General features: G+C 41.4%; 2 protein-coding genes across 4 annotated transcripts in view; one reads left to right on the forward strand and one right to left on the reverse strand.

The window, feature by feature from the left end:
* The window catches only part of GABRB3 (gamma-aminobutyric acid type A receptor subunit beta3), a 466,981-nt gene that overhangs the window by 387,774 nt on the left and 53,270 nt on the right, over positions 1-25,937 (reverse strand). The window lies entirely within an intron of this gene.
* Positions 4,330-25,937, forward strand: part of GABRA5 (gamma-aminobutyric acid type A receptor subunit alpha5) — an 84,957-nt gene continuing 63,349 nt past the window's right edge. Inside the window, exons 1-7 of one of the 3 annotated variants that reach the window (XM_045058956.1) lie at positions 4,330-4,654; positions 6,241-6,299; positions 6,685-6,841; positions 16,955-17,049; positions 20,082-20,203; positions 22,552-22,619; positions 22,730-22,950. In XM_045058956.1, the coding sequence (XP_044914891.1) occupies positions 20,092-20,203; positions 22,552-22,619; positions 22,730-22,950 (401 nt within the window). In that variant the 5' untranslated portion in view covers positions 4,330-4,654; positions 6,241-6,299; positions 6,685-6,841; positions 16,955-17,049; positions 20,082-20,091. Of the gene's footprint in view, positions 4,655-4,917; positions 4,961-6,240; positions 6,300-6,684; positions 6,842-16,954; positions 17,050-20,081; positions 20,204-22,551; positions 22,620-22,729; positions 22,951-25,937 lie in introns of those variants that run through there. The other 2 variants (XM_019831994.3, XM_023255032.2) reach the window with 2 other exon arrangements.

The following is a 25,937-nucleotide window of genomic DNA, read 5'->3' on the forward strand; positions in this document are numbered from 1 at the left end:
TGTACACTTAAATAGATTTAAGTGTAAATTTTATATTATATTTTACTGGTATTAAACAAAAGATGATTGTTAAAAGACAATTGACTAACAATTAACCTATGTAGAACATGTGTGACAACAGCAGCAAATAGGACAGAGAAAAAATAGAAGCATATTGTAAGATTCATAATCTATACATGAAATGATGTAATTTAAAGGTAAACTATATATTACTTTAAAGGTATCTATTTTAAACCCTAAAGCAACTTGGGGCGCCTGGGTGGCTCAGTCGGTTGGGCATCCGACTTCGGCTCAGGTCATGATCTCACGGTCCGTGAGTCCGAGCCCTGCGTCGGGCTCTGTGCTGACAGCTCGGAGCCTGGAGCCTGTTTCAGATTCTGTGTCTCCCTCTCTCTCTGCCTCTCCCCTACTCATGCTCTGTCTCTGTCTCAAAAATAAATAAACGTTAAAAACAATTTAAAAAAATAAATAAATAAACCCTAAAGCAACTAGAACAAAACAAAATAAAATAGATACAACTACCAAGCCAGTGACAGAGAAAAGTGAAATCAGAATTAAAAATTGTAAATCTTTTTTAAAAACTCAATTGGTTCTATTTGTCAGGTAACATAATTTTTTTTTAACATTTATTCATTTATGAGAGACAGAGACACAGCACAAGCAGGGGAGGAGCAGAGAGAGGGAGACACAGAATCCAAAGCTGGCTGCAGTCTCTGAGCTGTCAACACAGAACCTCATGTGGGGCTGGAACTGACGGACCAGACCGCAAGATCATGACCTGAGCCCAAGTCAGATGTTTAACCTACTGAGCCACCCAGGTGCCCCTATATTTGCCAGGTAAGGGGGGCAGATTGAAGGGGGCAGGCTAAGTGTAAAAAGAAAAAAATGTTCTAAGGAGCCCATGCCCACAAGTAGAGTGGGATAGGATGAGAGGATGGGTATGTATGCTTATTATTGCTAAATCTGTTTTCTATTTTTTCTCTTTTAAGAAAAGCCAGAAATTTAAAGTAGTTATTTACTCACTCATTTGCTTATTTACTTATTCATGTGAAGCCTGGTTTTTAATTGTCTCTAATATATTTTAAAGTTTATTTATTTTCGAGAGAGAAAGAGAGAGAGAGAGAGCGCACAATCATGCACATGAGTGGGGAGAGGGGCAGAGAGAGAGAAGAGAGAGAATCCCAAACAGGCTGTGAACTGTTAGTGCAAAGCCCAAAGCAGGACTTGATATCATGAACCATGAGATCATGACCCGAGCTGAAATGTAGAGATGCTTAACTGAGCCACACAGGTGTTCCTCTAATTTATTTTAAAACAATGCTGGCTAATTAAAACATGGCCATAGTATACATGTAGCCTTCAGATTGCTAATATGTGAGCTCTAACTTAAATAAAGTGAAAATAAAATAAATACATGATGGATTGAAAACACAGAGTATGCTTTCTGTGAATGGAGCATTTATTACTTACAGCATCCTGTACCTTCTACCCTTCTTCCTACCCTTTCTTTTGCTTTTTCTGATATTTTCTGTCAAAAATCTTTTTCTGAGTCCAAATCAGTAGTCATCTTTTCCTAGGAATTTTCCTCCTTCTAGTCAGACTTGACCTTTCTGTTTCCTTAACAGTGAAAACTCTCTTGGGGTGCCTGGGTGGCTCAGTCGGTTAAGCATCCAACTTCAGCTAAGGTCAGGATCTCCCAGTTTGTGAGTTTGAGCCCCGCATTGGACTCTGTGCTGACAGGTTGAAGCCTGGAGCCCGCTTCAGATTTTGTGTCTCCATCCCTCTCTCTGCCCCTCTCCTACTCATGTTCTCTCAGAAATAAATAAACATTAAAAAAAAAAAAAAGACTCGTTTCTATTTGGGCAAAGCACTTAAAATTCTGTTTTGAATACCTGAGAATCAATGAGTTTATCGTTCCATTAATGAAATATTTATTAAATTCCCACTGTGGGCTGGCACTGTGATATTCTTACCTGTTTCTGGCCTGGATTTGTCTCCTCCCAACACTTTTTTTTTCCCCTATACAATTCCCAGGGTGAATCTCTTCTACAATCATGTCCTTCCTCGGACCAACAAAACTATTCAGTAGCTTTTTCTTGTTGGCAGGAGGAAGTTAACTCCTTAGCTCCACATTTCCTGTCTTCTTTAACCTGGCCTCTGTGTATCTGCCTCATCTACCTCTTGCTTTCTTTACCTTCATTTTTAATAAATACAAAATTACATGCAGTTCCACAAAAATGCTTTATGTTGTTAAATGGGCTCTTGGCTTATGACATCCTCAACTCAACTTCTTGTCAAGCTCTGTTTCCTCATGGTGACATTGCTTCCCATGTTTTAGCCATCTCTGCAACACCTACTCACACAGAGCCTTCCTTCCCTGTCTCTGTTTTGAATGGCATACAGTGGATGTTATTGGGGCAAATGCTCCACCCATTGCCTAGCATCCCCAAGTTCGGCTATTTTAGGCTCTCACACTGGAAACTAAATTAAAAGTGAGACTGGTTAACCCTGAGGTTATGTGGAACTGGGGTGCCCTCTACTGCTTTGCAGAAGTGTAACTATTTTCCTTTATGTCATTCAATAAAAGGGCAAATATTAATGGAATAAATGGGAATTCAGTTGATAGATCATTATTCCTCAGGGCAAACACTGAATTGTATATTAAAATAAACATTTTAGTTTATTTTAGAGACTGCGTTATCATTTTATCACAGGGAGACGGTAAGTATCTAAGCCTCATGCTTGAATACAATTTTAAAGTTTAGATTTTACTTAACAATGTCCATATATTCAATAATATGTACTGAAATTAAAACTGATAAAAAAACTTACCCAAAATATGGAAATTTTTAAAATAATTCATCAAAAGAACATAAATTCACTTATAGTTATATTTCATTATTTGTCCGTGACACCTTGATAAGGTATTATTGTGAAGAATTAATGTCTGTAACTCTCATTAATCCAAAAGTAATTCCTGGCATATCCACAATTTTTTTTTTGCATAAATTTCTGAATGGCTTTGTTTCATAATCTGTAAACTTTTGGATTCACTAGGTTTTTGAACTCTTTCATTTACCCTACGCTGTTTAATCCTGAGAGAAGAGCAGCTATCACAGGTATCTCCGAACCTAGAATCCTAACACCTAATAGGTGAGAATTACATTAAGTTGATTCTGATTGTTTTTAATTTAATGATTTTGGCCATCAACAAACTGATCAGTGTTATCTCTTCTGAAAAATTAGAAAATGAAGAAATGTATGTGTTCAAGTTAACCAGTTTAGAACCAGAATTTCAAATAAGCCTTTTATGTAATTTGTATTTCATGTAGAACCACTAGAATCAGAATGATTTAATACTGTGGCTAAATGTATGTTCAGAATAACACCTCTTGTATATTTGCAACATTCATACCTTTTTATATCCTGTTCAGAAATATATTTACAATTACTTATTTTTGGAGAATCTTGGAATTTTTGAAATGTGTAAAAGTACCAGCAGGTAGCTTAGATTTGGAATACAGAGTATTAGGCATAACTGAAAAATACAGTGACTTCACACACTGAAAGGTTAAAGATCCTTTCTGAAGCAGAGTTAGAAATTTGCCTTTTCTCACAATTATTCTGTTAAGTGACTATAAACAATGCAGTGTCACAAAAGATACAGGATAATAGTATAAATCTCATCGTGTTCTTGGTGGTTTAACTTTAAATCTTGAACATTTTCTCCTGGAGGCTTTCATAGTCAAGAGGCATCCACCTCCTGGGTAAACAAGATGCTGCAATCTTAAATTTAAGGAAGGTGCTTGCTTTTGCATCCATCTTGTTTTGTCGCTTGAACGGGACCTTATTTCCTTCCAGTTGTCATTAGTGCCACCTCTTTGCTCTGCACCACTGAGACAGAGACAGACATACTCCCACAAACCCCAGTGTTGAAGCCCTTGTGTGCATGGGTGCAGTGCACCCATGTCTAGGTCCTAGGAGCGCTCCTTGGCGAGCTTCCTCCACTCAATCCCAGGCCTATTCTCAGGTCTTCAGACCCACAGCCCCTTGTCATTGACAAGCGGCTTCTTGTCAAGAAATAACACTTCAGGAAAAACAAACAAACAAACAAACAAGCAAATAAACAAAAGCCAAATGTATACTGCAAATAGGTAAGGGTTTAATTCTAATTTAATCCAGTTTTGCTCTGGCTTTCCCTCCTGTAGCAATGAATTGCAGATAAAATTATTTTTTAAAAAGCCTCATAAACGAGTTTATTTCTAAAGAGAATAGGAGATGAGGACATGGAGGAGTGTGTTGAAGACTGAGTAAGGACACCAGGTTGGGGAGATGCTCAGCGTTGGACTTAAAAAGAATAACTCCCAGCACTGGCCCTGGCTACAGCCTTGCTGACACTCCCTTCCCAGTTCTTCTGTAAAAACGGGAAACCAGTGGTTATTACACAAGGCACCCAGTATGTTCCTGAAAGCCATCAAGAAACTTCAGAAATATGGCCTATCCCAAACCAGGCCAAGCCTCTGGCGCTGAACCCTTCCCCCTCTGTTGAGCCGGCCCGAGGGCGCATTTGGTGAGAGTCTGGCGGCCTCTACCGGAGCGCCTCTGCAGAGGAACGTTCTTCAATCCCAGAGACGACATGTGGCGCTCAGGAGAGGTGAGAGCGAGCGCGAGAGTGCACTGGGGGCGCGGGGGGATCTGCAACGGGGCAGCGCGCGGCCTCGGGCGCGGCGCAGAGCGGGGCCGCAGGGCGGCGGCGGGAGCGCGGGGCGGCTGATCCGCTCGGCCCAGGAGAACTGGGCAAGTTCGCGCTGGCAGCATGGGGCGGTGACGCCGCACCGGCCTTCCGCGCCTGCCAGCCGGGGGAGAGGAGGAGGAGGAGGAGGAGGCGGAGGAGGCGGAGGAGGAGGCGGAGGAGGCGGCGGCGGCACCCTCGCCGACGGCTTGCCTCCCCGGCAGTGGGGTAAGAAGATGCGGTCGAGGGTGAGAGGAAGGGCGGCCCCGGCCCGGCACGCATCCCTCTCCTCCGGGCTCCCGAGCCTCGAACTGCAAGGCTGGAGATGGGAGGTGGAGAGCAGGCGGGGCGCCTGGGGCAGCCTGGAGCGCAAACTTTCCCCCGGCGACTGCGGGGGCAAGGCAGAGCGGGAGGGCAGGGGCGGCCTGAGCTGTGCGGCTCTGCCGGACGGGGCACCAGGGCGCAGCTACCGCGGGCCCGCCGGTAGGACTTGGGGTGTGGGGACACCCGTCGCCGTCCCTGGAGCCGGAGGGGCGAAATTGCCCACCTGGAGGGCCCCGCCAGCCTCGGGGCTCTGAGGCGCGTGGTGTCCCGGAGCTGCTGGCGGGGTGGGCGCGGACTCCGCGGGGGTGTAGCGGGTGGGTCGCGCGGGCTTCTTGAGGCCGGGGGTCTCAGAGCCGCCGCTGCAGCACGCGTTTCTCGCTGAGGAGGCTCAGACCTGAGGCTGGAGCAGGGGAGAGTACGAGGGCCAGCAAAGAGCCGGGAAGGGTCGGCGAGACTGAGGCGCGGGGCGCGCTGCTGCGGACAGGGCGGGAGGCCGACCCTGCCCGGCCGCCGGCGCCAGGGTGGCCAGGCTGCGGCTCCGCAATGCTGCCCCTGAGCCCACCTGCGCCTGCCAAGATCCCGCCGCGGTCAGGGGACAGTGGGAGCGGAGCCTCTCTTTGGGGGTCCTGGATCAGGGCTGAGGACAGTAGGAGGCGCCGCCCGGGCTTCCCGCATGCAGCGCGGAGTGCTCGCCGCCCCGACTCCGGCCCGGGTCTGGCGACAAGGCTCAGGACACGCGCCCAGGAGACCACCGCATGGCACCCTGCCCTTCTTGACACCAGGGCCTTCGCTTCTGAGGTGGAAGTACCTGTTGTATGTTTCCCAGTTCCGGAGTTTGCCTGGGGTCTCCTTGGGAAAATGTTCCTTGTGAACACGCGGTGTTCCTCTATCATGTGCACCTATTTGCGTTATGCGCATATTGAGAAATATGTTCTTTCGCTAAGGTTAGTTGCAGAGCCCAGGGACTGTGCCTGCCTGGACTTCAAATGCGTTAATTAGGGCCCGGCACAGAGCTGAGAGACTTCCCCAAATGGAGGGATTATTAACTTATTTAGTTATGGGGACAGAATGCTGAGAATGTGGCAACCCTCTTTTGAAAGCAGTTCTTATATTATCGTGATCCTATAGAAGCTTTGTTTCTTAAATGTGCCTTTTTTCCCCTCTTTCCACATACTTTCTCTCAGCACATTGCAGAACAAGGAGTAGCTTGCTGGCTTTGAACGCGTGGCAAATATTCAGAAAGGTAAAATGATTCCACTTGTGGATTTGACAAATGCAAAATAAGTTGATCAGATAACTTCAGATATTTGTTCTAATAATAGGACTAATCGGTCATTTGATAATAAGCTGAAAAGTAAAACAAAGTAAAACGTGGAAAAAATAAATTAGGAGAATGAGTCTGCACTCTGAGTAAAAGTAGAAAGAAATTAAGACATATTGTAACTCCTTTCCATGTCCCAACTTACTGCCCAGTGGACATAGGTAACAACCTGCTGTGGAGCCGTGCTGGGGAAGTACAGCCAGGTTCCTTTCTTTGTAAATTGTGCGTACTAGCAGTAGGATATGATTTCAGGAATGGACACAAAAAAATTCACATTATATGCTTTTCCCTGTTGTGTACCTTTCAGCTTCAAGATCAAGTTGAAGAAAGGGACTGTTATTCCAAATTCATCTGCTTCAACTATTATTCTCATTGGGAATGGACAATGGAATGTTTTCTAGCTTTATCATGATCAAAAACCTCCTTCTCTTTTGTATTTCCATGAACTTAGCCAGTCACTTTGGGTGAGTTACCATCTATCTTTTATTTTATGGTTTTCAGTGCACAAGTGCCTTTAAGACACTTTGCTGAGTAGTATATCAACAAACCCTCACTTGCCGTCTTTGCAGTCCCCTGCCCTTCAGTTTATTGTAAATAAATAGAGTCCTTGTCCTATACCACACTGTCATTTTGAGCAAGGCTGTGCCACATTTGGGGTCTCTGAAGTGAGTCAGAGAAAAGAGGCAGATTATGTTTTCAGAAATGGAAGCAGAGGTGGTTTCAGAATCAGCTGTGTTTTCTTCTACTTAGGTTAAAACAAGATTCATAAGCTCACAGGCATAAAGGAGTCACTGCTTGTTGGACAAGACAATGTTCAATGTTTTGATTGCCCTCCTTGGTTCCATTATGCAAAGGGATTGCCTTTAAAGGCAAGGCCACGCTATGTGGAATTGCCAGGACTTGGCAGCGGTTCTGGCCTGATCCAAAGGCCTTGAACTGTAGCCACCTGAATGCAAGTGGAGACACTAGAAACTACGTGTGTCTGAAGGTCTGCAAGACATACCTGGGCATAGGGCATTATCGATTCCTTTAAGCTCTTTCATTTCAGCCTTAGTATCAGGGTACGCATTCTATGTTTTTTTTTTTTCCATCAAACTAGCGATAACAAACATTCCAGGTAAATGTTTGTATAGGTGCTGATATTCCTCCACACTTTTCTCCTCCCCAAAACCGTTCCAGCTAATCAAAAGGATTGTAACTTGAAGTTGATGGACCATAATTAATAAATTAAATTTAATGACAAAAGTTGCCAAGCACTTGTTCTGTAAAAATCAGCTCCAAAAATTCCACAGTGTATTCTGCACTGATGTAAATCAGAGAAGGATCTTAAGCACACAGTGGCTCTGCTACCCAGAGACCCCTCTGGGCCACACCTCTCTGGCCATTAAGGAAGACCCTCTTAAGGTACATGACATTCTCTGTCCTCTGGACATTTTCTTCTCTTCTGACATTTCCATGTCTCTACCGAGGAGTGAGGTTTGTGACCATCCCCACATGGGGACCGGTACCCAGGTCAGTGAGGGGCATGCCTGTCCCTCAGCACGGGACATGCCTATGTTGTAGCCCTTTCAGCCATTCAGAGTATTCCCTTGGAACAGAGCATTCATTGTTATTCTTGCCTTGCTGCTCCTCTTGAGTGGACACCTCGCCTGCCCTGCCTTCAGTTTCCTTATCTGTTCAATGAAAATTTTCCTTTCCAAAGTCTCTTCCATCTGTTAAGTCCTGTAAAGTATGTTGTTCCAGGTGTTCCCCTGAATGAAAGCTGCGTAAGTAAAATCATAACACAGTGCTTACATTTCCAAGTTAATACATTAGGTAGTATGTTTACTGACATACTGCATATATTTATCAATATTTAAGAGGTAAGGAATATGCTAGGATTGGAAACATGTTTTCTTTTTAAGATTTTGGTTGAATGTATTATCGTGCTTTTCATACTCATGAAGTTTCTACACTTCCTGGTGGATGCAAGCCTGAAATATGAAGTAATGTGCATATGGAGGCTAACCATTAGACACAGCTATACTTTATTTCTTACTTAATTTGGTGGTTTTCTGAAGTTAACTTCAAAATAGACAGATAATTGTTAGTTTCTGGAAGCTAACATTGAACAAGTGATATAAGACCCTTCAACTTCCCCTAGCTGCTGGGGGAGTTTTGAATTTTTAAGACATATGCTCAATAGTCCATCCTAAAACAATGCCTGCTAACTGCAAAAAATACATGAGACACAGAATATCAATGAAAAAAATCCTTAATTCCCCCACACAGAAATTATCATCCTTTATATTTTGGTGTCTTCTTCCCCTTATTTCTATGGATATTTTTATATAGTTGGGATCATACCTCACCTTCAGTTTTGTACTGTGCTTTTTTTTTCATGTCGTTTTGTTATTACAGACTCTTTAATATTTATGATTTAAAAAAGGATGAGTATTATTACAGTGCATGAGTGCTTCATCATCTAGTATTTTCCTAATTTGGGATGTTTATATTCTTTCCGATAATGCTGTTATAAATTGTCCTATAGTGAACATACTTGCTATTTTAAGTATTTGAAACTATTTCTATTAGAAGATATTCCTGTAAGTGGAATTTTGCGTCAGGTTTCCAGATTGCTTCTAACTTGTGATCCTGTGGGTTTAGTTGCATTTAGTGAAGTAGGGTGTCTAGCAAAATGGGAAGGGGGGTTTCAAAAATCTGGCTAGCAAGGTGTGGCTTTCAACAACTAGCCACAAAAGACATTTTAACATCTGGGAGCACAAGTTTCTATTGATTTCCTTTATTATACGAGGCTCCTCTCACTTGCTTATTACTTTAAATGTACTTAAGAATGATTTTGTTAATTGCAAAAAAAAAAAAAAGTTTCTTAACACTCATTTGACTTAAAATCTTGACAAAACAATAGCTGTCACAATATGGAGCACCTATTGCTATGTTATCTGTTTTAGGTAAATCCTAGGAGGAACCTTATAAGCTAAGCATCATTAGCCCAGTCTTATAGTTAGAGAAGGGAAAGTCGGGGAGCGGGGCTAACCCAGGCAGTAACTGCTAGGATTTGTTACTTAGCACTCCTCAGTGATTTAACCCTAGTGGTCCTTGGCCAAACAGAGCTTGCTAGTAGGTCTGAGTCAAACAAATCTATAAAGGAAGGGAATGTAATTCTGAAAGCTATTCTATGCATTGGGGTAGAGAGTGTTTTTTGTTTTGAGATTAGGGGGGGAAAAGAGTAGTGGTAAGTTCTGTCTTTCCTCCCTAAAGAGTTTGTGTGATTGGGTTCCAAATAGAGATGAAAGAAGAAGCATGCAAGGTCCTAACTTGAACATTTTAGGACAAGAGAAATACTGACTCCTGCAAATACATAAAAGAAACCAGACAACTGGTGGAGGGTAAAGAGGGTTACACAAGACTGGTCAGTGAGCCAAAGGAAAGAGGCAAGTGTGAGCTTTTGTGCATATACAAGGTTATACTCAATGTTTGTGACAAGTATGTGGATTTGGCAATCAGAAAATTTATAAATCTGATAAGTAAAATATATTTGGTAATTATATGATAATTAATGTGAAATTGCTTTTAAAGTATATGAGTATTGTTTCTTTTGCTTCTCTCGATTTGATTAGAATCACCAGCAGCTCATTTTCAATAGCCTTTATAATTCTTTTATTAGTTTTAAGTTACATAACAGAGCATGAGTCAAACATATAATGGGACAGAGGCCTTATTTAACTGTCAGCCTTATGCTATGTCACATTTGGAGACTGAATCATTATAATTATTTTAATAAGACCAGTAATCAGAAGTACATGGTATAGAAAAACTAGCACAGAAACAATATTTGAATCAATATAATATCAAAATGCATAATATTAAATTTAAACTGGAATTAATTTATCATCATTTGAAAAATCACTTTATCAGAATCAATTGACAAATGATAATTATAAGATAAAATTGAGTATTATCAACTTAATAATAGTAAAATCTGTTTCCATTCATTTATTTGTATTAAATATATTTTAGAGGTTTATCTATTGGAAAAGAAAAAGTGCATTAGAATTTTATTACATGGGAGCTACCATTCCAATGTACTTTGGTAAACAGTGTTTTATAATTAGCAATTAAAAGCAGACTCTTGTAGAAGTAACTTATGAAAATGAATAGATAAAGTTATTCTTTATCTGACTACATGCATGTGCTAACCTGTACCTTTGGTTTCATGAAGAGAGCTTTTTCATACACATTCTCAAGGATGGTTCTTTTCTTTTAGCTTGAGCAGAAAGTGCAATCTCTGAATCATTCAGCTACTCACAATGTCTTTTTAAATGGCAAGTTCTCTCTTTTGAATCCCCAGATGGCAAGTTCTTCCTGTACTGTGGCTGCAGGTTCATGAGGTCTAGGACAAATGGTCACTGTAATAATTATCAAAAAGCACACAGAAGCACCGCCTAAGCAGTTAGGACACTGACAGGTGATGGGACATCTTAAATGCAGGGTGCAGAGAAGGCCAGAGATCATAAAGGTAGATCTTGCATATAGCAAAAATTTGGTGATTAAGGTGATTAAGGTCTTAAGGTGATTAAGACCTTGCTACAGAGTAATGCCCAACATTTTTTAAGGTACCAAAAGAAAATACTTCCAATTACATGCTCTATAGAGGAAACTTTTAGCATGTTCCTCATGCCAACAGGCAGTGAGCTTAGCAAAGCTTAGGAGTACAGTCGGCCAGCACCAACCTAGCCGACCCGGTCTGGCGATCAGCTCCAAGATGAGTCACTGGCTTGGTTCAAGGGGAGAAGGAGAATATGGGCTTTTGGATTTTTACAAAGGTGCGATTGCATAACATGCATATTTTAATTTGTGTGAAATTTGAGAACAAAATATTAGAATCAAAAGTAAAAAGAAATCTTATCATAGAACTCTGTTGGTAGCAACAATAATTATCATTGTTTGTATGGGTTTATATTTCCTTCATTTCTAGAAGGCATTTTCAGAAAATGTACTATTTAATTTTCTACTATGAAAAAAACTCCTTTTGTAAGTGAAAAGAGTTCAGGCTGGAGAGCATAGGGAAATGTGTCTAATTTTCAGAATCAGAATCCATATCAGGCCTCAGGGCCTGGACCAGTGCTCTCTATTGCAGGACCTTCTCCAGAATGTCTAATATTTAAGGTGCAATCAAAAGGGAAAGGATGAGGGTGGAAATCTATAGATTTGGAACAAAAGAATGTCCTAATCTAGAACTCAAATAACACTGTTCTAAAGATAGTGTGTCTGCCACAGCTCAAATAAAATCAAACACAAAATATGTCCTATGAAATAAAATATTATAGAGAAGGGATATGATAGTAAAAGTAAGATATGCTAGGAAACAGGCTTTAGCAGTTCACTGAAAACTCTATTTTATTTGTATTTATTTAACAAGTTATTTCAAAACCAAAAAGCAAACCTAAAAATAAATGAAATCCAAGACCAGATCATTTTCAATTTTAACAAAACAAAAAAATTGGGCCATCACTCTATAATCAAACTAGATCCTATTCTAGGACCCCTGTTAAGTTTATAGAGATAGCACTAGGTATCACTTTGACAGAGAGCAGTCAGGCTGCTCTGATCTCTGTTGCTGCATGCTCACTGTGTGGCTACAGAGGAATTTCTAAACCTGCCTGCAACTCAGTTTCCTAATCTCAAAGTGGAGTTAATAATGGATCCTACGTCACAGGGCTGATGTAAAGGATATGTTGCTGAATGTATGCTAAATGCTGAAACAAGGCCAGGTAGGGAGGGGTTGCTAAGTATAGGCTAGCTATCTTTCTGGATGTTGTGACCAGGAGACACCCAAAGTTTGCTAGACCTACAGGATAAGCTTGGTGCTGGGCCAGGGCCTAAGCATAGCAAAGTCAATAACTTTAATCACGTCTGCAAAGTCTTCTTGCCATATAATGTAGTACATCCATAGTCACAAACTGAGATTACAATGTGAGCATCGTGGAGAACACTGCCCTGCTGCTAGTAGCATCAATGTGTATTGAGTCCTCACTATGTTCCAGGCACTGTTCTAGGTGCTGAGTTCCTGTGGTGGGAAGAGTAGAGCATGCCTTCAAAGAGGGTGCATTCTGGTTTTTACATGTCAGTTGGGTCACAATTGCTATTAAGAATTATTTAGAGTAGGAGACAGTGAGTGTACTGAAGGTAGATGCTTGAACAAACATCTGAGGGATGTGAGGATGTGAGCAGTGCGGTTCATGGAGAAGGCTGAACAAGTGAGAGGAGGAGCGAGTGTATCAGCATGCTTGGATGGTAGGCACAGCAAGGAGGCCAGGATATTGAAAGGAAAGACTGGTAAGAGGCATAATCAGAGGGGCAGTGGGGCAGTGGGGGAAAGGGTCATATGGTGAAAGAATTTGTAGGCCATGCTAGGTAGCACCAGGAAGAGCAGTTGACTCTTATTTTGTAAGTCAAAGAAGGTCTGGGATTGGTTTTAAGTAGGAGTGAAGTATGATCCAATTGAGGTGTGACAGTAATGTGACTTAAACTTTAAAACTTGCTCTGGCTGCTGAGTGGAGGATAGAACAAAATCTGGGGCAGGGGTGGTTAGTAAAGGAAGGAGCAGTCAGGACAGTTAAGAGGCGAATGCAGTGACCCAGGGGAGGGATGATTTTTGGCCAGTGGGATTTGTTAGTAGATTGACATGGGCATGAAAGAAAGGAGTCAAGGATGACCCCCCTCCCCCCACTGGTATTTGACCTGAAAACATGACAGATTCAATTGCCTGTTGCTGAGCTGGAGAAGACAGTAGTTAAAAAGGTTCTAGTGAAAATCTTCAGTGCAGTTAGGGACATGTTAAGCCCTGTTAGATATCCAAGTGGCCAGACAGCCATTGGATACAGAGGTCCAGAGTTCAAAAAAGATTGGGGCTAGAGACATGAACTTCAAGTTTTTCATATATGGGAGATATTTAAAGCCATTAGATTGGTTGAGATCATTTAGGGATTGAATATAAACCAAAAAAAGGTCCCTGGACTGTGCCCTGTGTAAGTTTAGGAAGGCAAGGGGGTGGGGGCAAGTGAGAGGAGGAGGTCAGTGAATATAGGAAGAACAAAGAGGGCAGCATCCTGAGGCCAAGAGGAGGAAGTGTTGTAAGAAGGGAGATGTGGTCAAATAAGGACTGAGAGCTGATTGTTGGATTGGGCATTGTGCAGTAGCATCCAGAAGAAAGGCTTCTTTGGGATGTAGGCAGTGAAAGCCAGACTGGAGTGGGTACAAGAGAAGGAAGGAAAGGCAGCAGAGATTTCTAGTAGAGACAACTCTTCAGTGAGTTTTGAGTAGAAGAGGGGCAAAGAATGGAATGCTAACTGGAAGGGAATATAAGGTGAATGAAAGACATGTTAAAGACCTGATATGTTACAACAAATGTAATTGATGATAGGAATTATTAGGGATGGAGGGAAAACCATGTGTAATAAACACCAGGATGGTTCATGTGCAGCATAATCACACACAGGGGGCATCCTGTGTGGTTGGGGAGAATCTAGGGAAGTGGGTAGGTTTAGATGAAGGGGGTGTGGCCTATGAGATGGGAGACCGACTTTTTACCTTGTAGGCGGTATGATTCTGAGCTGGGCTGCAGTGAAATGGACAAGAGTAAAGAGACTACACGAAGGGTGCCAGCAGGGGTAGGCTTGAGCACTATTTAGGGAGCTGATAGGCAGGGCTGGGGGCACCTTTGATGTGAGGCCCATGGCAGTGAAAACAATCTAAGAGTTCTGACATAATGTTTCATGGCCATGACTTCGTCCACATGAGACACATTTCAAGTCCATGTTTCCACTACAAGAGGGGACAACTCTTATTTGGAAACTTAAGATTGACTTTCATTGTGTAGCTAGTGTTCACCATGTTTGTTATTTTCTTTTATATAGTCTTTCAAATGGTTAAAGTGGTGTGCAGTGGAAATTTAGATGTCTCAGGGAAACATCACACAACGGTGCCACTTAGAGGTACTTATTTAATGAGATTAAAGTGACAAGCAAATAAACTGAAGATATATTTCTTAGAAGTAATTAAATGCTGTGGAAAGAATGCAGAAAGAAATGCAATTTAAGAAGACAGGGAAGCTGCCACTTAAAAGCAACTTAGTTCCATTCCCAAAGTAAGTTCATTGCCATTATGGATCCCATTTTATATAAATCAAAAATGGCTGTCAATATAAGCAGAGATAACATCACAAAGAAATGCATCACTCCTAGCCTTCAATAGCACCATTTGTGGTACATTACTCAACAGACTTTTCTAAACCCCAGAAAGGGTGACATAACTCTTGAACTTGTACCCTTTTAAATGCCAAAATAAGACCTCATCAGGCATTATTTGGAAAATGAAATACCTTTAAAGATGGAATCTGCAACATATTGTTGTTGTTATTATTATCATTAGAAATTATAATACTGAGCTAAAGTTATATTGGAGTAAAATCCTTCACAGTTCCTCAAGAACAAAATTACTCTGAGATTAAATTAATAATGCAACTCACTTTTCAGAGCAATGCATGGATTCTACTACAGGGTTAACTCTGTGTGGTAACTGTCTGATTTGGGGGGTAACTTGTTTGGGATTCCCTATCCTGCTGTGCTCAGACTCCTCCCCACATCTTCCCTAACAAACCTTGCTGGTGGCTCCAGCAACCGCATCTCTATCACCATTGCAATTGCCTGGGTAACTGGCCTCCATGCCTCTAGCCTTGCCCCTGCCAAGTCCATCATCTGCAAAGTGCCCAAGAGCCACAGGTAAAGTAAGTGACCCCTGTCTAACTGCTTTGAAGCTCCCACTACCTTCAGGACTGACCCTAGGAGTGCAACATGGCATGTGAAGTCCTTTATGGTTTGATATGTGCTGCTCTCCACTGACATGCATTACTTTACTCACCAAGGTTCTTTACTACCCTCTGCAAACATCATCATTTCCTACCCTGAGGCCACTGCTCACAACCCCTTCAACATCTCCTTCTTTAGCTTGAGACTAGATCTTCATGTTTAAAGTCTCAGGTCAGTTCTCTTCTCCTCCTCTAGCACTGTACATAGCTCCTTCTCTTTCCTTTGTTTTCCTAGAATGTCCTATGTATCACATAGATCCCTACATCTACGATGTGCTATTGAAATCCTCTGCCAACATGACTGATTCTCTTAGAACACAGCTGTGTCTGACAGGTTGGGGATACCATCTTTGTCATCTTCACATCCTCGGTACTTACTACAACACCAGGAACATACATGATTGACATCCCAAATACATTTATTGGCCTGAGCTGTTGGAATAAGCACTGAGCTCATCATACAGCCTCTTGAAGGTGTAATGGTGGAGAGAAGCTCTCTGAGGTCATTTATAGTCACTCTGGCACTTGGCTTACAAACCGTCCTTTCCATTTCCAATCTAGATAGTCCTATAGCAGTTGCTCTCCACTATGGCTGCACATGAGGATCACTTGGGAATCTTAAAAAAAATAATAATAATACCTGTAGCTGTTTCTCAGGGAGCAATTAAAGCCAAATCTCTAGGGCCTAGAAATCAGAATGAAGCTAATGCAGGAGTCCAAAATCAAATGCCTTGAAGAAGTCAGATGTAAGACAACTGGGAAAAGTGGAAAATTTGCACAATAGCAAGAGTTTACCCTTTCTGAAGACATTCATGTTTATTTTTCTTAAACAGTGTGTTAAACCCACTAGTGGACGAAATTTATTTTAATTTCTCATTCTCCACTTCACCTCCTAAGTGTCTGAACAGTCCAGAACTTATCTGATGGGGTACCATTGTGTAGCTTTTTGAGAAGACCTTCCACACCTCTGAGCTTCACTCTGCTGTCCTACTGTGCCCACCCATGTCCCTGCCCATTTAACAATTACCACCTTCCTTTCTCAGGCTAGAATATGGGGCTTAGTGACCTAATTTCCTTATTTTTCAGGCTAAAATAATTGGAAAAGTGTTTAAGTTTAGAGATTATGTCCTAGCATCTTTTGTAAGAACGAATATTTGAGCAAGGAAATCAGGGTGTTTTAACAAGTATGGTTGGTTCTGCGTTTCCTTTAGGACTCCCTTTCTGGAACATCAGTAATTTGGCAGTGTTGGAACTATTCACATGGACTAAATGTGACATGTTTTTATAGACAATATGCACTAAATATAAGGAAACAATTCATATTTTAAGAGAATCTAATTAATCCTAATACTGAAGCGTCAGCTGCCAAAATTTTCAAGTATTTCTATTATGTCCAAGGTTATTGTCAGTAATAATGGATTTTGTTTCAGCTCACAAAAATCCATTCCCCCAGAGAGCTGAGCTTATCTTTGAAGCAATTGTGTATTTACAGTTGACCTAAGGATCAGCAGAGTTCTTTGGTTATACTCAATACAGTTCTGAAATGGAATGTCGGCAAGCTCAAGCCTGCCTTCTGAACCTAAGTGGAGTGAGTGTTCAAAGAGATGAGGGAGTCTTGTGTTTCTACCCAGAGACTTCATAGATGTAACTTTGCATTATTGCTCATTGAAGGCATAGCCCAGTGTTTTTGTATTATTTTGGTTTCAAGTGGCTTCAACTAATCAAAATGGAACAAAGCAAGCTAAAGTTACTCTGTACCTTAGAAGCAGCCCTGGAAGATTATGCACCTTGAGAGAGGAACAGGTAAGTTTGCCAGACATTTGTGAGATTCTCCTGTGTGTAGGCATATCATTTGCTTTCTGTGATACAAAAAGGGCCTTTGTCTCCATGATTGTGGAAATGGTGCATTTCATAACCACATGCTGCAAATTAGTCATTTTTAGGATGACCTATGACCTGAGAAGGGCTACCAGTTGGTCCTGAGAGAAAACCTCGACTCCTGCTCTGAAAAGCATTTTCAGAGATTCTTTTAGAACTCGTTTCCTACCTCCTGGGTCCTATCCTCAGTAAATACAGAGAAGCCACAGCAAACCCCAGCCATAGCTCTATCATGAATAGGCCCACAGATAAGTACAAGAAGCACTTATGTCAGAATAAGGCACATATTGAAACTTTTCCAATAAAACTGTAATGATGTGTGAAGGGGTATAAATAGCCCTCCCCCCCCCCACCTTTAAAAAAAATTCTGGCTAATAAGTAGAAGGTGAGATTTGGGATTCTTAAGCTTTGCATCCTACTGGATTGATATTGGCAATGATTTGGGTATTTGTGAAGTAGGATTCAGAGCCAAATGGGATTGTGTTTCTTTGAAACTGTGGTGAAGCAGTGCATCAGAGGGCCAAGGAAAGCAGTGGTCATGGAGATGACCCCCACAAGTGGACAGTGTTGGGAATATCTCAAATGGTCAGTGATGTAGTTAAGTATTTGTCTCCTAATACTCTTCAGGCTGTTCGGATCAAATGTAATTTGAGAACATTTCACAACAGGTAATAAATAACATAGAAAAATATATTTGAAACATTGGTATGATTTTTCTTTTCTTTTTTCTGATAGTGATGTTATTTTTTAATCAAAATTTTTGAAATATAATTGATAGTATAATGTGTTGATTTAATACATTTATATATTACAGTATGTAGCCTTAGCTTATACCTCCATCACGTCACATAATTATCATTTCTTTTTTGTGGTGAGAACATTTAAGATCTAATCTTTTAGAAAATTTGAAGCTTATAATACAATATTGTTGACCATAATCACTATGCTGTACATTAGATCTCCAGAATGTAATCATCTTCTTGTTGAAAGTGTATACGCTTTGAACAACATCCCATTTCCCCCACTCAGCCCCTGGTAACCACCGTTCTACTATGTTTCTACAAGTTTGTCTTTTGTAGATTGCACATGGAAGTAATATACTTTTTCTGCTAGTGTGTATGCTCTCCCCTCTATTCTAAGTTAGAGAGCCAGTGAAGACTGGCCCTGCCCCCAAACTGGACATTTAGACATAGCTTAGAATTGAATGACCAAACTTACTGATAAAAGTTATGAACATCGTACGAGGTGGACAGTGAAGCCAGATGTCATTTGAGCAGTTTACACAACTGGGCAAATGCAAAATATCACTGTTTCTTTCTCTCACAAATCTGGAAGGCAGTATTAAGGCCTTTTGTCCAGGTATTAGGTCTGTGAGACTGAGTTCTTCATCATTCTAAAGTGTGAAACTACAGCGGATGTCAGAGAAAAGGGAATTTAATATTTTCAAACACTAAGTCCCAGAGTAAAATATTGTATCCGTGGGCTGCATACGAACAGGACTGAATTTTAGCTTGTTAGAGATTCAATTATATGCAGTTAATGATGATGTGAAAATTAGATCAAAAGAACTTTATACTCTCTCATTCAAAACGGAATAGCTTCAGAGCAGTAAAGAATTGATTTGTTTAGATGCAATCGATAAAAATGACCCAAGTTTCAAGAACTGGGTGGGGCAAGCACACATCAATTCTACTCTCAGCAGCCAACTGCTGATGGTCAGTCTCACTCTCATTTCAGACAATTTATGGAAAAGAAATAGTCACATGGAGAGCTGGGGTACCACAGCAGGCACTTCAGAGAAGTTCCAGGGGTCTCCTGTTCTTCTCCCAAGCTCCAAGGATGCTAACTTCCTGGGGCCCACAGGTGGCTTTCAGCTGCATGAGTTCTCCTTGTATCCACACCAAATGTGTATGTTGAGTTCTTGAAAATTCCAAACATCTCGCTTTTTGCAAGATTTGAAAGCAGCTGTAGAATCCTGTGGTGCGATCCATGTTTCTGAGGTGTATTACCATCTTCTAGACCGGTGACTTTCTTTCCCTCCCAAGTAACTTCTTCAGTTTACCCACATCTGCAGAGGGCAGTTTCTCATTTCCATTTGCCCCATCTACATAAACTTTTGGGGCCTGGATAACTTCACTGAATTGGGAAAACCAGAATTGTTCTTGGGTTTTTCTTTGAAGGTTCAGCCTGCTTTTCTTGGGGTTTTACTGTAAGTCTGACATACTGGGTCATTCAGAATACTGTGCTTCTCGAGTCCCTTATCTGAGGCAATTCTGGGTAAACCCTAATAAGGGCTTTCAGACTGGTCTTTACACCTCATGGCTCCTGGGTCATGTGCTTTGTTTTGTCTGGACCTGAATGTGCCAGCAACAGGCAGTGCTGATGAGTAGGGAAGCCCAGAGAGATTTCATAAACTTTTATTTCTATCACCATATGATTGTTTCTATCACCATATTCTGCATATTCCTCATAGCACAAATGCTCCCAATTAGCGATGCAGTGAAATTTGGGCCCAACAATCTTATCTTTCAGATTGCATAGATTTTGAATGTCCTCTCCACACCCCACTGCTCATCACAGGTGATTCACTAATATGAAGACTCAGTTTTCCAGTATTTAAACCAAACTTCTGAAATCCCCTAAGAGTGGATTAGGTTCTGCTAGTCTATGGATAGTGGCTATTGTTTTAAAAATGGCTACACTGTGCCTCGGAATCAGGGAAGGATGGATTTTTGAGCATGATGTCAGGACGAACAGCCCAGAGCCAGCACACTCTCTGGAAATTCAAGAATTAAGGCTTATTTATGAAAAACAATATCCTGGATTAGTAGAAGAGACTGTTTTCAGGTGCCTTCCCTCCAAGACAAGTCACCATATTATGTTTTTGTTTTCTGTATTTTGAGAAGAATTTTTAAATTCTTAATGCAAGTTTTAACTCTTGTTTCTCTGTTAAAAAGCTTTTCACAAATGCCAACCAGTTCAGTAAAAGATGAGACCAATGACAACATCACAATATTTACCAGAATCTTGGATGGGCTCTTGGATGGCTATGACAATAGACTGCGGCCTGGCCTTGGAGGTGAGTGGGTTCTCAGCTGCAGCTCGCTAGACCCCAGAAAAAGCTTACACTCAGTCTCAAGCTCACATCTGCTGTGATTCAACCAATTCATTAAGGAGCTTTTTGCCAGAGTTTAAACTGATAGTTGTTGCCAAGGTTCTTACATCCTTTATATTCATTACCTAGGTACAAGAAGCTGTGGGATGTGGTCTCCATGCAAACTCCCTTTTCCTTAGATAATCCTAACATCCATTCTTTTTTTTTTTTTAACGTTTTGTTTATTTTTGAGACAGGGAGAGACAGAGCATGAACAGGGGAGGGTCAGAGAGAAGGAGACACAGAATCTGAAATAGGCTCCAGACTCTGAGTTGTCAGCACAGAGCCCAACGCGGGGCTTGAACTCACAGACCGAGAGATCATGACCTGAGCCCAGGCTGCTTAACTGACTGAGCCACCCAGGCGCCGCCCCCCCCCCCCAACATCCATTCTGCTTCATTTAAGGAGGAACCAGTTCTTAGGTGTTACTAAAGCCAACACTACCTTAAGAAATAATTTATAATCAACTTCCTACTCTTGTACTGATGCAAGTCTTTTTCACAAATACACCGTTTAATGCAATTGTTCTTTCCATCTTATATATTATGTTTAATCTTTTCACTAATCATTGTATTTACTTTAACCCCATGAAAATTGATAAAAATAAGTGGATAGCAAAATGCACTTTCTGGGTTCAATTTAGCACAGCTTAATTTTGTGCTGAGAATTGTGTGCTGTTTCCAGGCATTTGCAATGCCATTGACTCGAGTCCATTTAGATGTAGTGCATTTGAACTTACTCCATTAAGTAAGTTTGAGACCCTCTAACAACTACATTCTTAGAGGAAAAAGTAGTTCTTTTCCATTATTACATTTTTGTTTATTTATTTTTGAGGAAGAGAGAGACAGAGTGCGAGCAGGGGAGGGGCAGAGAGAGAGGGAGACACAGAATCCAAAGCAAGTTCCAGGCTCTGAACCATCTGAACAGAGCCCAATGCGGGGCTCAAACTCACAAATTGCTAGATCATGACCTGAGCCAAAGTCAGACGCTTAACCGACTGAGCCACCCAGGTGCCCCTTCATTATTACATTTCTAACAGGGAGATTCACTTAAAGCATGAGTTGCCATTCTCTACCTTTTTGGCAAAGAAAAGTCAACAAGCCTCCTTGACACCCCCTTACTCCACCCTCTGAGTTATGTCCCTGGGTCTCCTGTGTCCAGCAGCCTCTGTCCCTTTGAACACATCCACAAGGATCAAAACACGTAGAGAATCAATGAGTTGTTGCTATACAATATTCTCTCATTCACCCAGGATGTGTCACACTCCTGTGGAGCAGGATCCTTAGGACACCACATAGAGCCAAAGGGGCTGCCTGCTGGGGCAGGCATCTCAGTGGGAAGACAGGTGCCGAAAGCACACAGCACCATACCTTAAGTTAAGAAGTACACCTGCACACATATAAATACACACCATGTATTTGGTATGTGGTAACATACCACATGTATGTGGTAACATATATGGTTACCACACGAGATGCAGGGAGAAAAAGCCCTGCCCCCTGAAGCTCTGAGTCAGTGGTGATACCATCCAGTGGTTTGGGGTTATTAATGGTGGACTGTAATATAGTCTATTGTCCTCATTCATGACCACAGGGTGTTGCAAGGTGATGCCCAAGGAACACACAAATTTCCCCTCAATATTATTAGCTACTTTTATTGCCATATATATTTTAATAATTTTAATTGTTATAATAGTCTCTCATGATAGAAATTTCTAACAATTCAAAATGACATATAAGGTGACATATAAGGAAGTGGGTCTTCCTTTTCAAGTGGTCTTGTCCCAAGTCACACATCCTTTCCTCAGAGAACACCTAGTACTGCAGTTTTGATTAGAGATTCTTTTAAATCTTATCCCCTCATCACAATTGCCTAAGCCTTTGGAAAACAGCTGTTTGTAGGAGAGTGAGGTTAGGCACTGTGAGGTTGGAATTACTGTTCCAGGTTTACGGAGGAGGAAACTAAAGACCAATCAAGGCCAAACAACCAGGATCCCTCTCTGCTCTGTTCACGACTGCCCCCAAAGGGGCAAGAAGTGTAATGAGAGCTAAGACCCTTTCCTTACATGATGGATATGTTAGTTCCTGCTATAATTTGGAGCAGTTTGATTTCGTTTGGTGTTAGTCTAGTCCTCCAAATTTAAAAAACACATTATAAAAGCCCTCTGATTGCCAAGAATGAAATTGGTTACAGGACTAAGGACATAAATACGCTATGACGGGTGGTTCCATGTGAGCTCGGTGCCTAGGCAGGAACCTGTGTCTGTGTTTCAGAGCGAATCACTCAGGTGCGGACGGACATCTACGTTACCAGCTTTGGCCCAGTATCCGACACGGAAATGGTAGGTCTCAGGGCATGGCCCCGCCCAGATCATTCTAAATAGGCACTGAACCAACTCCCCTAAGGGCCTTCTCTACTAAGGCATCACCTGGTTGCCTTCCTTTGCATTAGGAATATACGATAGATGTATTTTTCCGACAAAGCTGGAAAGATGAAAGGCTTCGGTTTAAAGGGCCCATGCAGCGCCTCCCTCTCAACAATCTTCTCGCCAGCAAAATCTGGACCCCAGATACATTCTTTCACAACGGGAAGAAGTCCATCGCCCACAATATGACCACGCCCAACAAGCTGCTGAGGCTGGAGGACGATGGCACGCTGCTCTACACCATGCGGTGAGCCGGCACAGCGTGGGGAGAGGGCGCGCACAGCACTGTGGCGATGGCTTAGCCCAGACCCTGGTGCAGCGCTTGAGGTTGAGTGGTGGGTGTGGCGGGGAGGGGGGAGGGGGGTTGGCAGCATGTCTGGCCAGGGGCGCATTGCAGGGCAAACGTAGCCACCAGTCTCGCCCCAAGGGTCTCGCAGCCTATTGAGTTCAAAAATTGCTGTGTGTGCGCGCATATGCGTGCTTTGGGTGATTTTTACTTTTTGACTTGCCCATACTGATGTCCATATAGCTTATTTCCTTGAACTGCTATAGGCCCATGTGTTTGCTATCGGTCCACTTGTTTATTTGGTTCAAGATCGAAAACATCTTTGAGAGAGTGACCCAGAATAATGTAAGCTAGGGAGATTTTATTTTATAAAATTTTTATTTAAAACCCTCTATGGGGGTCCTTTCTTATTGCAGTTGTGCACTCTTGTAAATTGTAAAAGCCCATTTCTCATAGGCTCTGATAACATTCCAATGCTGAGCTTAAATTTTAGTATTCCTAATTTAAAATGATCAGTAGTCATTTTTGTTGTTGTTGTTCTGAATTATTCATTGCATGTGAGTAAATCAATAAGTTGACTGGCAAGAAAGTCTCTTTCATAGCTTTTCAGTTTCCATGGTGGGCCTAAGTATTTTTCAAGAAAAGATTATTTTAAGTCAAAAGAATTAAAAAGCACTAAAGCTAAATAAAATTTTTAAAACAGCATGTATTTATATGAGAATTATTGAAATTCCTTACTTAGAATTCTTCACAATAAACTTCATATTTAAAAGAAGTCATCATAGTGGAAATAACATTGATGCTGTCATCTTCTGAGGCTGCATGTCCTAACATATGTCCTGAGGAATGTTTGATACATTGTGTCCCAAACCTATTTGACAGCAATTTTTTTATATAACAGTCCAATAAGGATTTTGGTAAATGAGCTTGTAATACATACCATAGCATTTTGTTCCATTTCTCACTCTTTCCTTTTCCCTACATTGATCTTGAACATGTTATGCCCATGGATGAAGCATGCATTGTGAACATCAGTGCCCCAGGACAGTGCCTTTTCCATGCAGAGAAGCATGTTGAAAAGCTACAAAATATCTCAAGTGGTGAAAATTAGTCCTTGGTCATCATTCTTGTAAAAGGTAGTCTGTGCAGTGAATCCAAGGGTACTTTGTTTAGTCTTGTGAGCAGAGGGTAGGTGTGAAGAGTCCCAGATCTTGGAAGATGCCAGTTGGGATGAATGATTAGATGCCATTAATGTGGGGGCACCATGTGAGCCTGCTGTGCACCTTCACTCTGTTCATAGAATAAAAATATCCCTAGTCCTCACCTTGTCCGTGGTTCACATCTGGTTTGTATCACTAAAAGATTATATTTGGATCCAAGATTATGATTGTTCAAACAGGGTGGTGAGGTAGGCTCCTTGTTTAGAGGGGGAAGAGGTAGCAGAAGGGCCTCTTACTGAGTGTCTGTGTACCTGGCAAATTCACAGGTCCTTCAGTCCTCAAACAGCATGGCCACTAGGTGACACCATTTCCATTAACCAAAAAAGGGAACAAGGCTCAGAAAGGTTTGATAATCAGCCCAAGGTCACATAGCTAGTGAGAAAGGCAGCAGGAATTTGAATTCAGTCTTAGCAATTTCCTTGTTTAATCCACCACATTTGAAAATTGGAGGGTTGCAACATTACTTAACATATAATAGCCTTTTTCTTACTCTTGTCAAATGTCATCTGCAGAAGGAGGACAGTGAGAACCAGAGCAACTTGTCAGCAGTAGAATTTTTCATTGTTTATGTAGAGGAAGTCTGCTAATGATTTTCAAAGTTGATAATGAGTTTTCTCTTCCAGTCATATACATTTGGAATGTGGAAATAGTTCCAGTTGAAAGTGTTGTGAATTTTAATGTGAAAGAACTATAGCTATAAGTTGATGGCATTTTACCTATTGATTTGGCAAAGACAGTGTGATGTGACTAATCAAAAGGCCAGTGGTGTCTCAGTGCCCCCACCCCTTTGTTGTTACAGCTTTTCTGGTTAGCACTTGAGTCACCCCTGTCAAGCCTTGCAAAACCAATGATATACTTAGATCCAGGAATTCCCATGTAATGTCAATCTTAAGGAAATAATTAGAAATATAGACTAAGCTTTATGGGCAAAGATTTCTATTATTATGTTACTTATGATACCAAACATTGGAAGGAATATAAAAAATTTAGTACATTTTCCAGCTAAAACTATATTTTTTTTACATTTTTATTCAAACTTGAGACCTAATGAAAAGGATGAAATATGAAAGTGTAGAACAAATTAGGGTTCCTGTGATGCACTGAGACAAATATCTAATAAAGTACTGTTACCAGCCTCTAAAAATAACTCCATGCAGATTATGGTTTTTGTGTAAAATCTTCTCCATGGTCCAGATATCATTTGAATAGTAAAGTAGTATTCTGAAATACACACTCCCCAAATGTGTGCCAAAAACCTTAGGTGCTTGCCCGGAAGTCATTGTCAATTTTGGTTCTAAAGAACTTTCTACCACCAATGGGTCATCTGTTTATAGGATGTAAAGGTAAAAATTATCAGCTGCTCAGGATAATTCCATAGAGTACAAACAAATATTTCCTGTTGGACCCTCAAGGAGAGGACACTTAATAGAGTACTAAACAATTTGTTTGAGGACAGTCTTTTGGCAAACAGAGTGATACATTTTATAGAATCATCCCTAGAGTTGTACTTCAGACATTAGACAAGTGGCCAGGAATCCTCAAAGGGAACCTCAGTGCAGCAGTTTTCCTGGGCCTTCCCTTGCAGGGCTGAAGAGAGAAGAGGTGCAGAGCCCAGAGCTTGACATTAGTCTATCTAGGGACTGAATGACTTGTCCTTCTGGCCAGCCTTGCTAATTGTTCTATTTCCTGGGTAGAACTTGTGGTTGTCCTCACTTGCAGCATGCCCCA

The sequence above is a fragment of the Felis catus genome, chromosome B3 (genome assembly GCF_018350175.1).
Source record: "Felis catus isolate Fca126 chromosome B3, F.catus_Fca126_mat1.0, whole genome shotgun sequence".
Taxonomy (NCBI): domain Eukaryota; kingdom Metazoa; phylum Chordata; class Mammalia; order Carnivora; family Felidae; genus Felis; species Felis catus.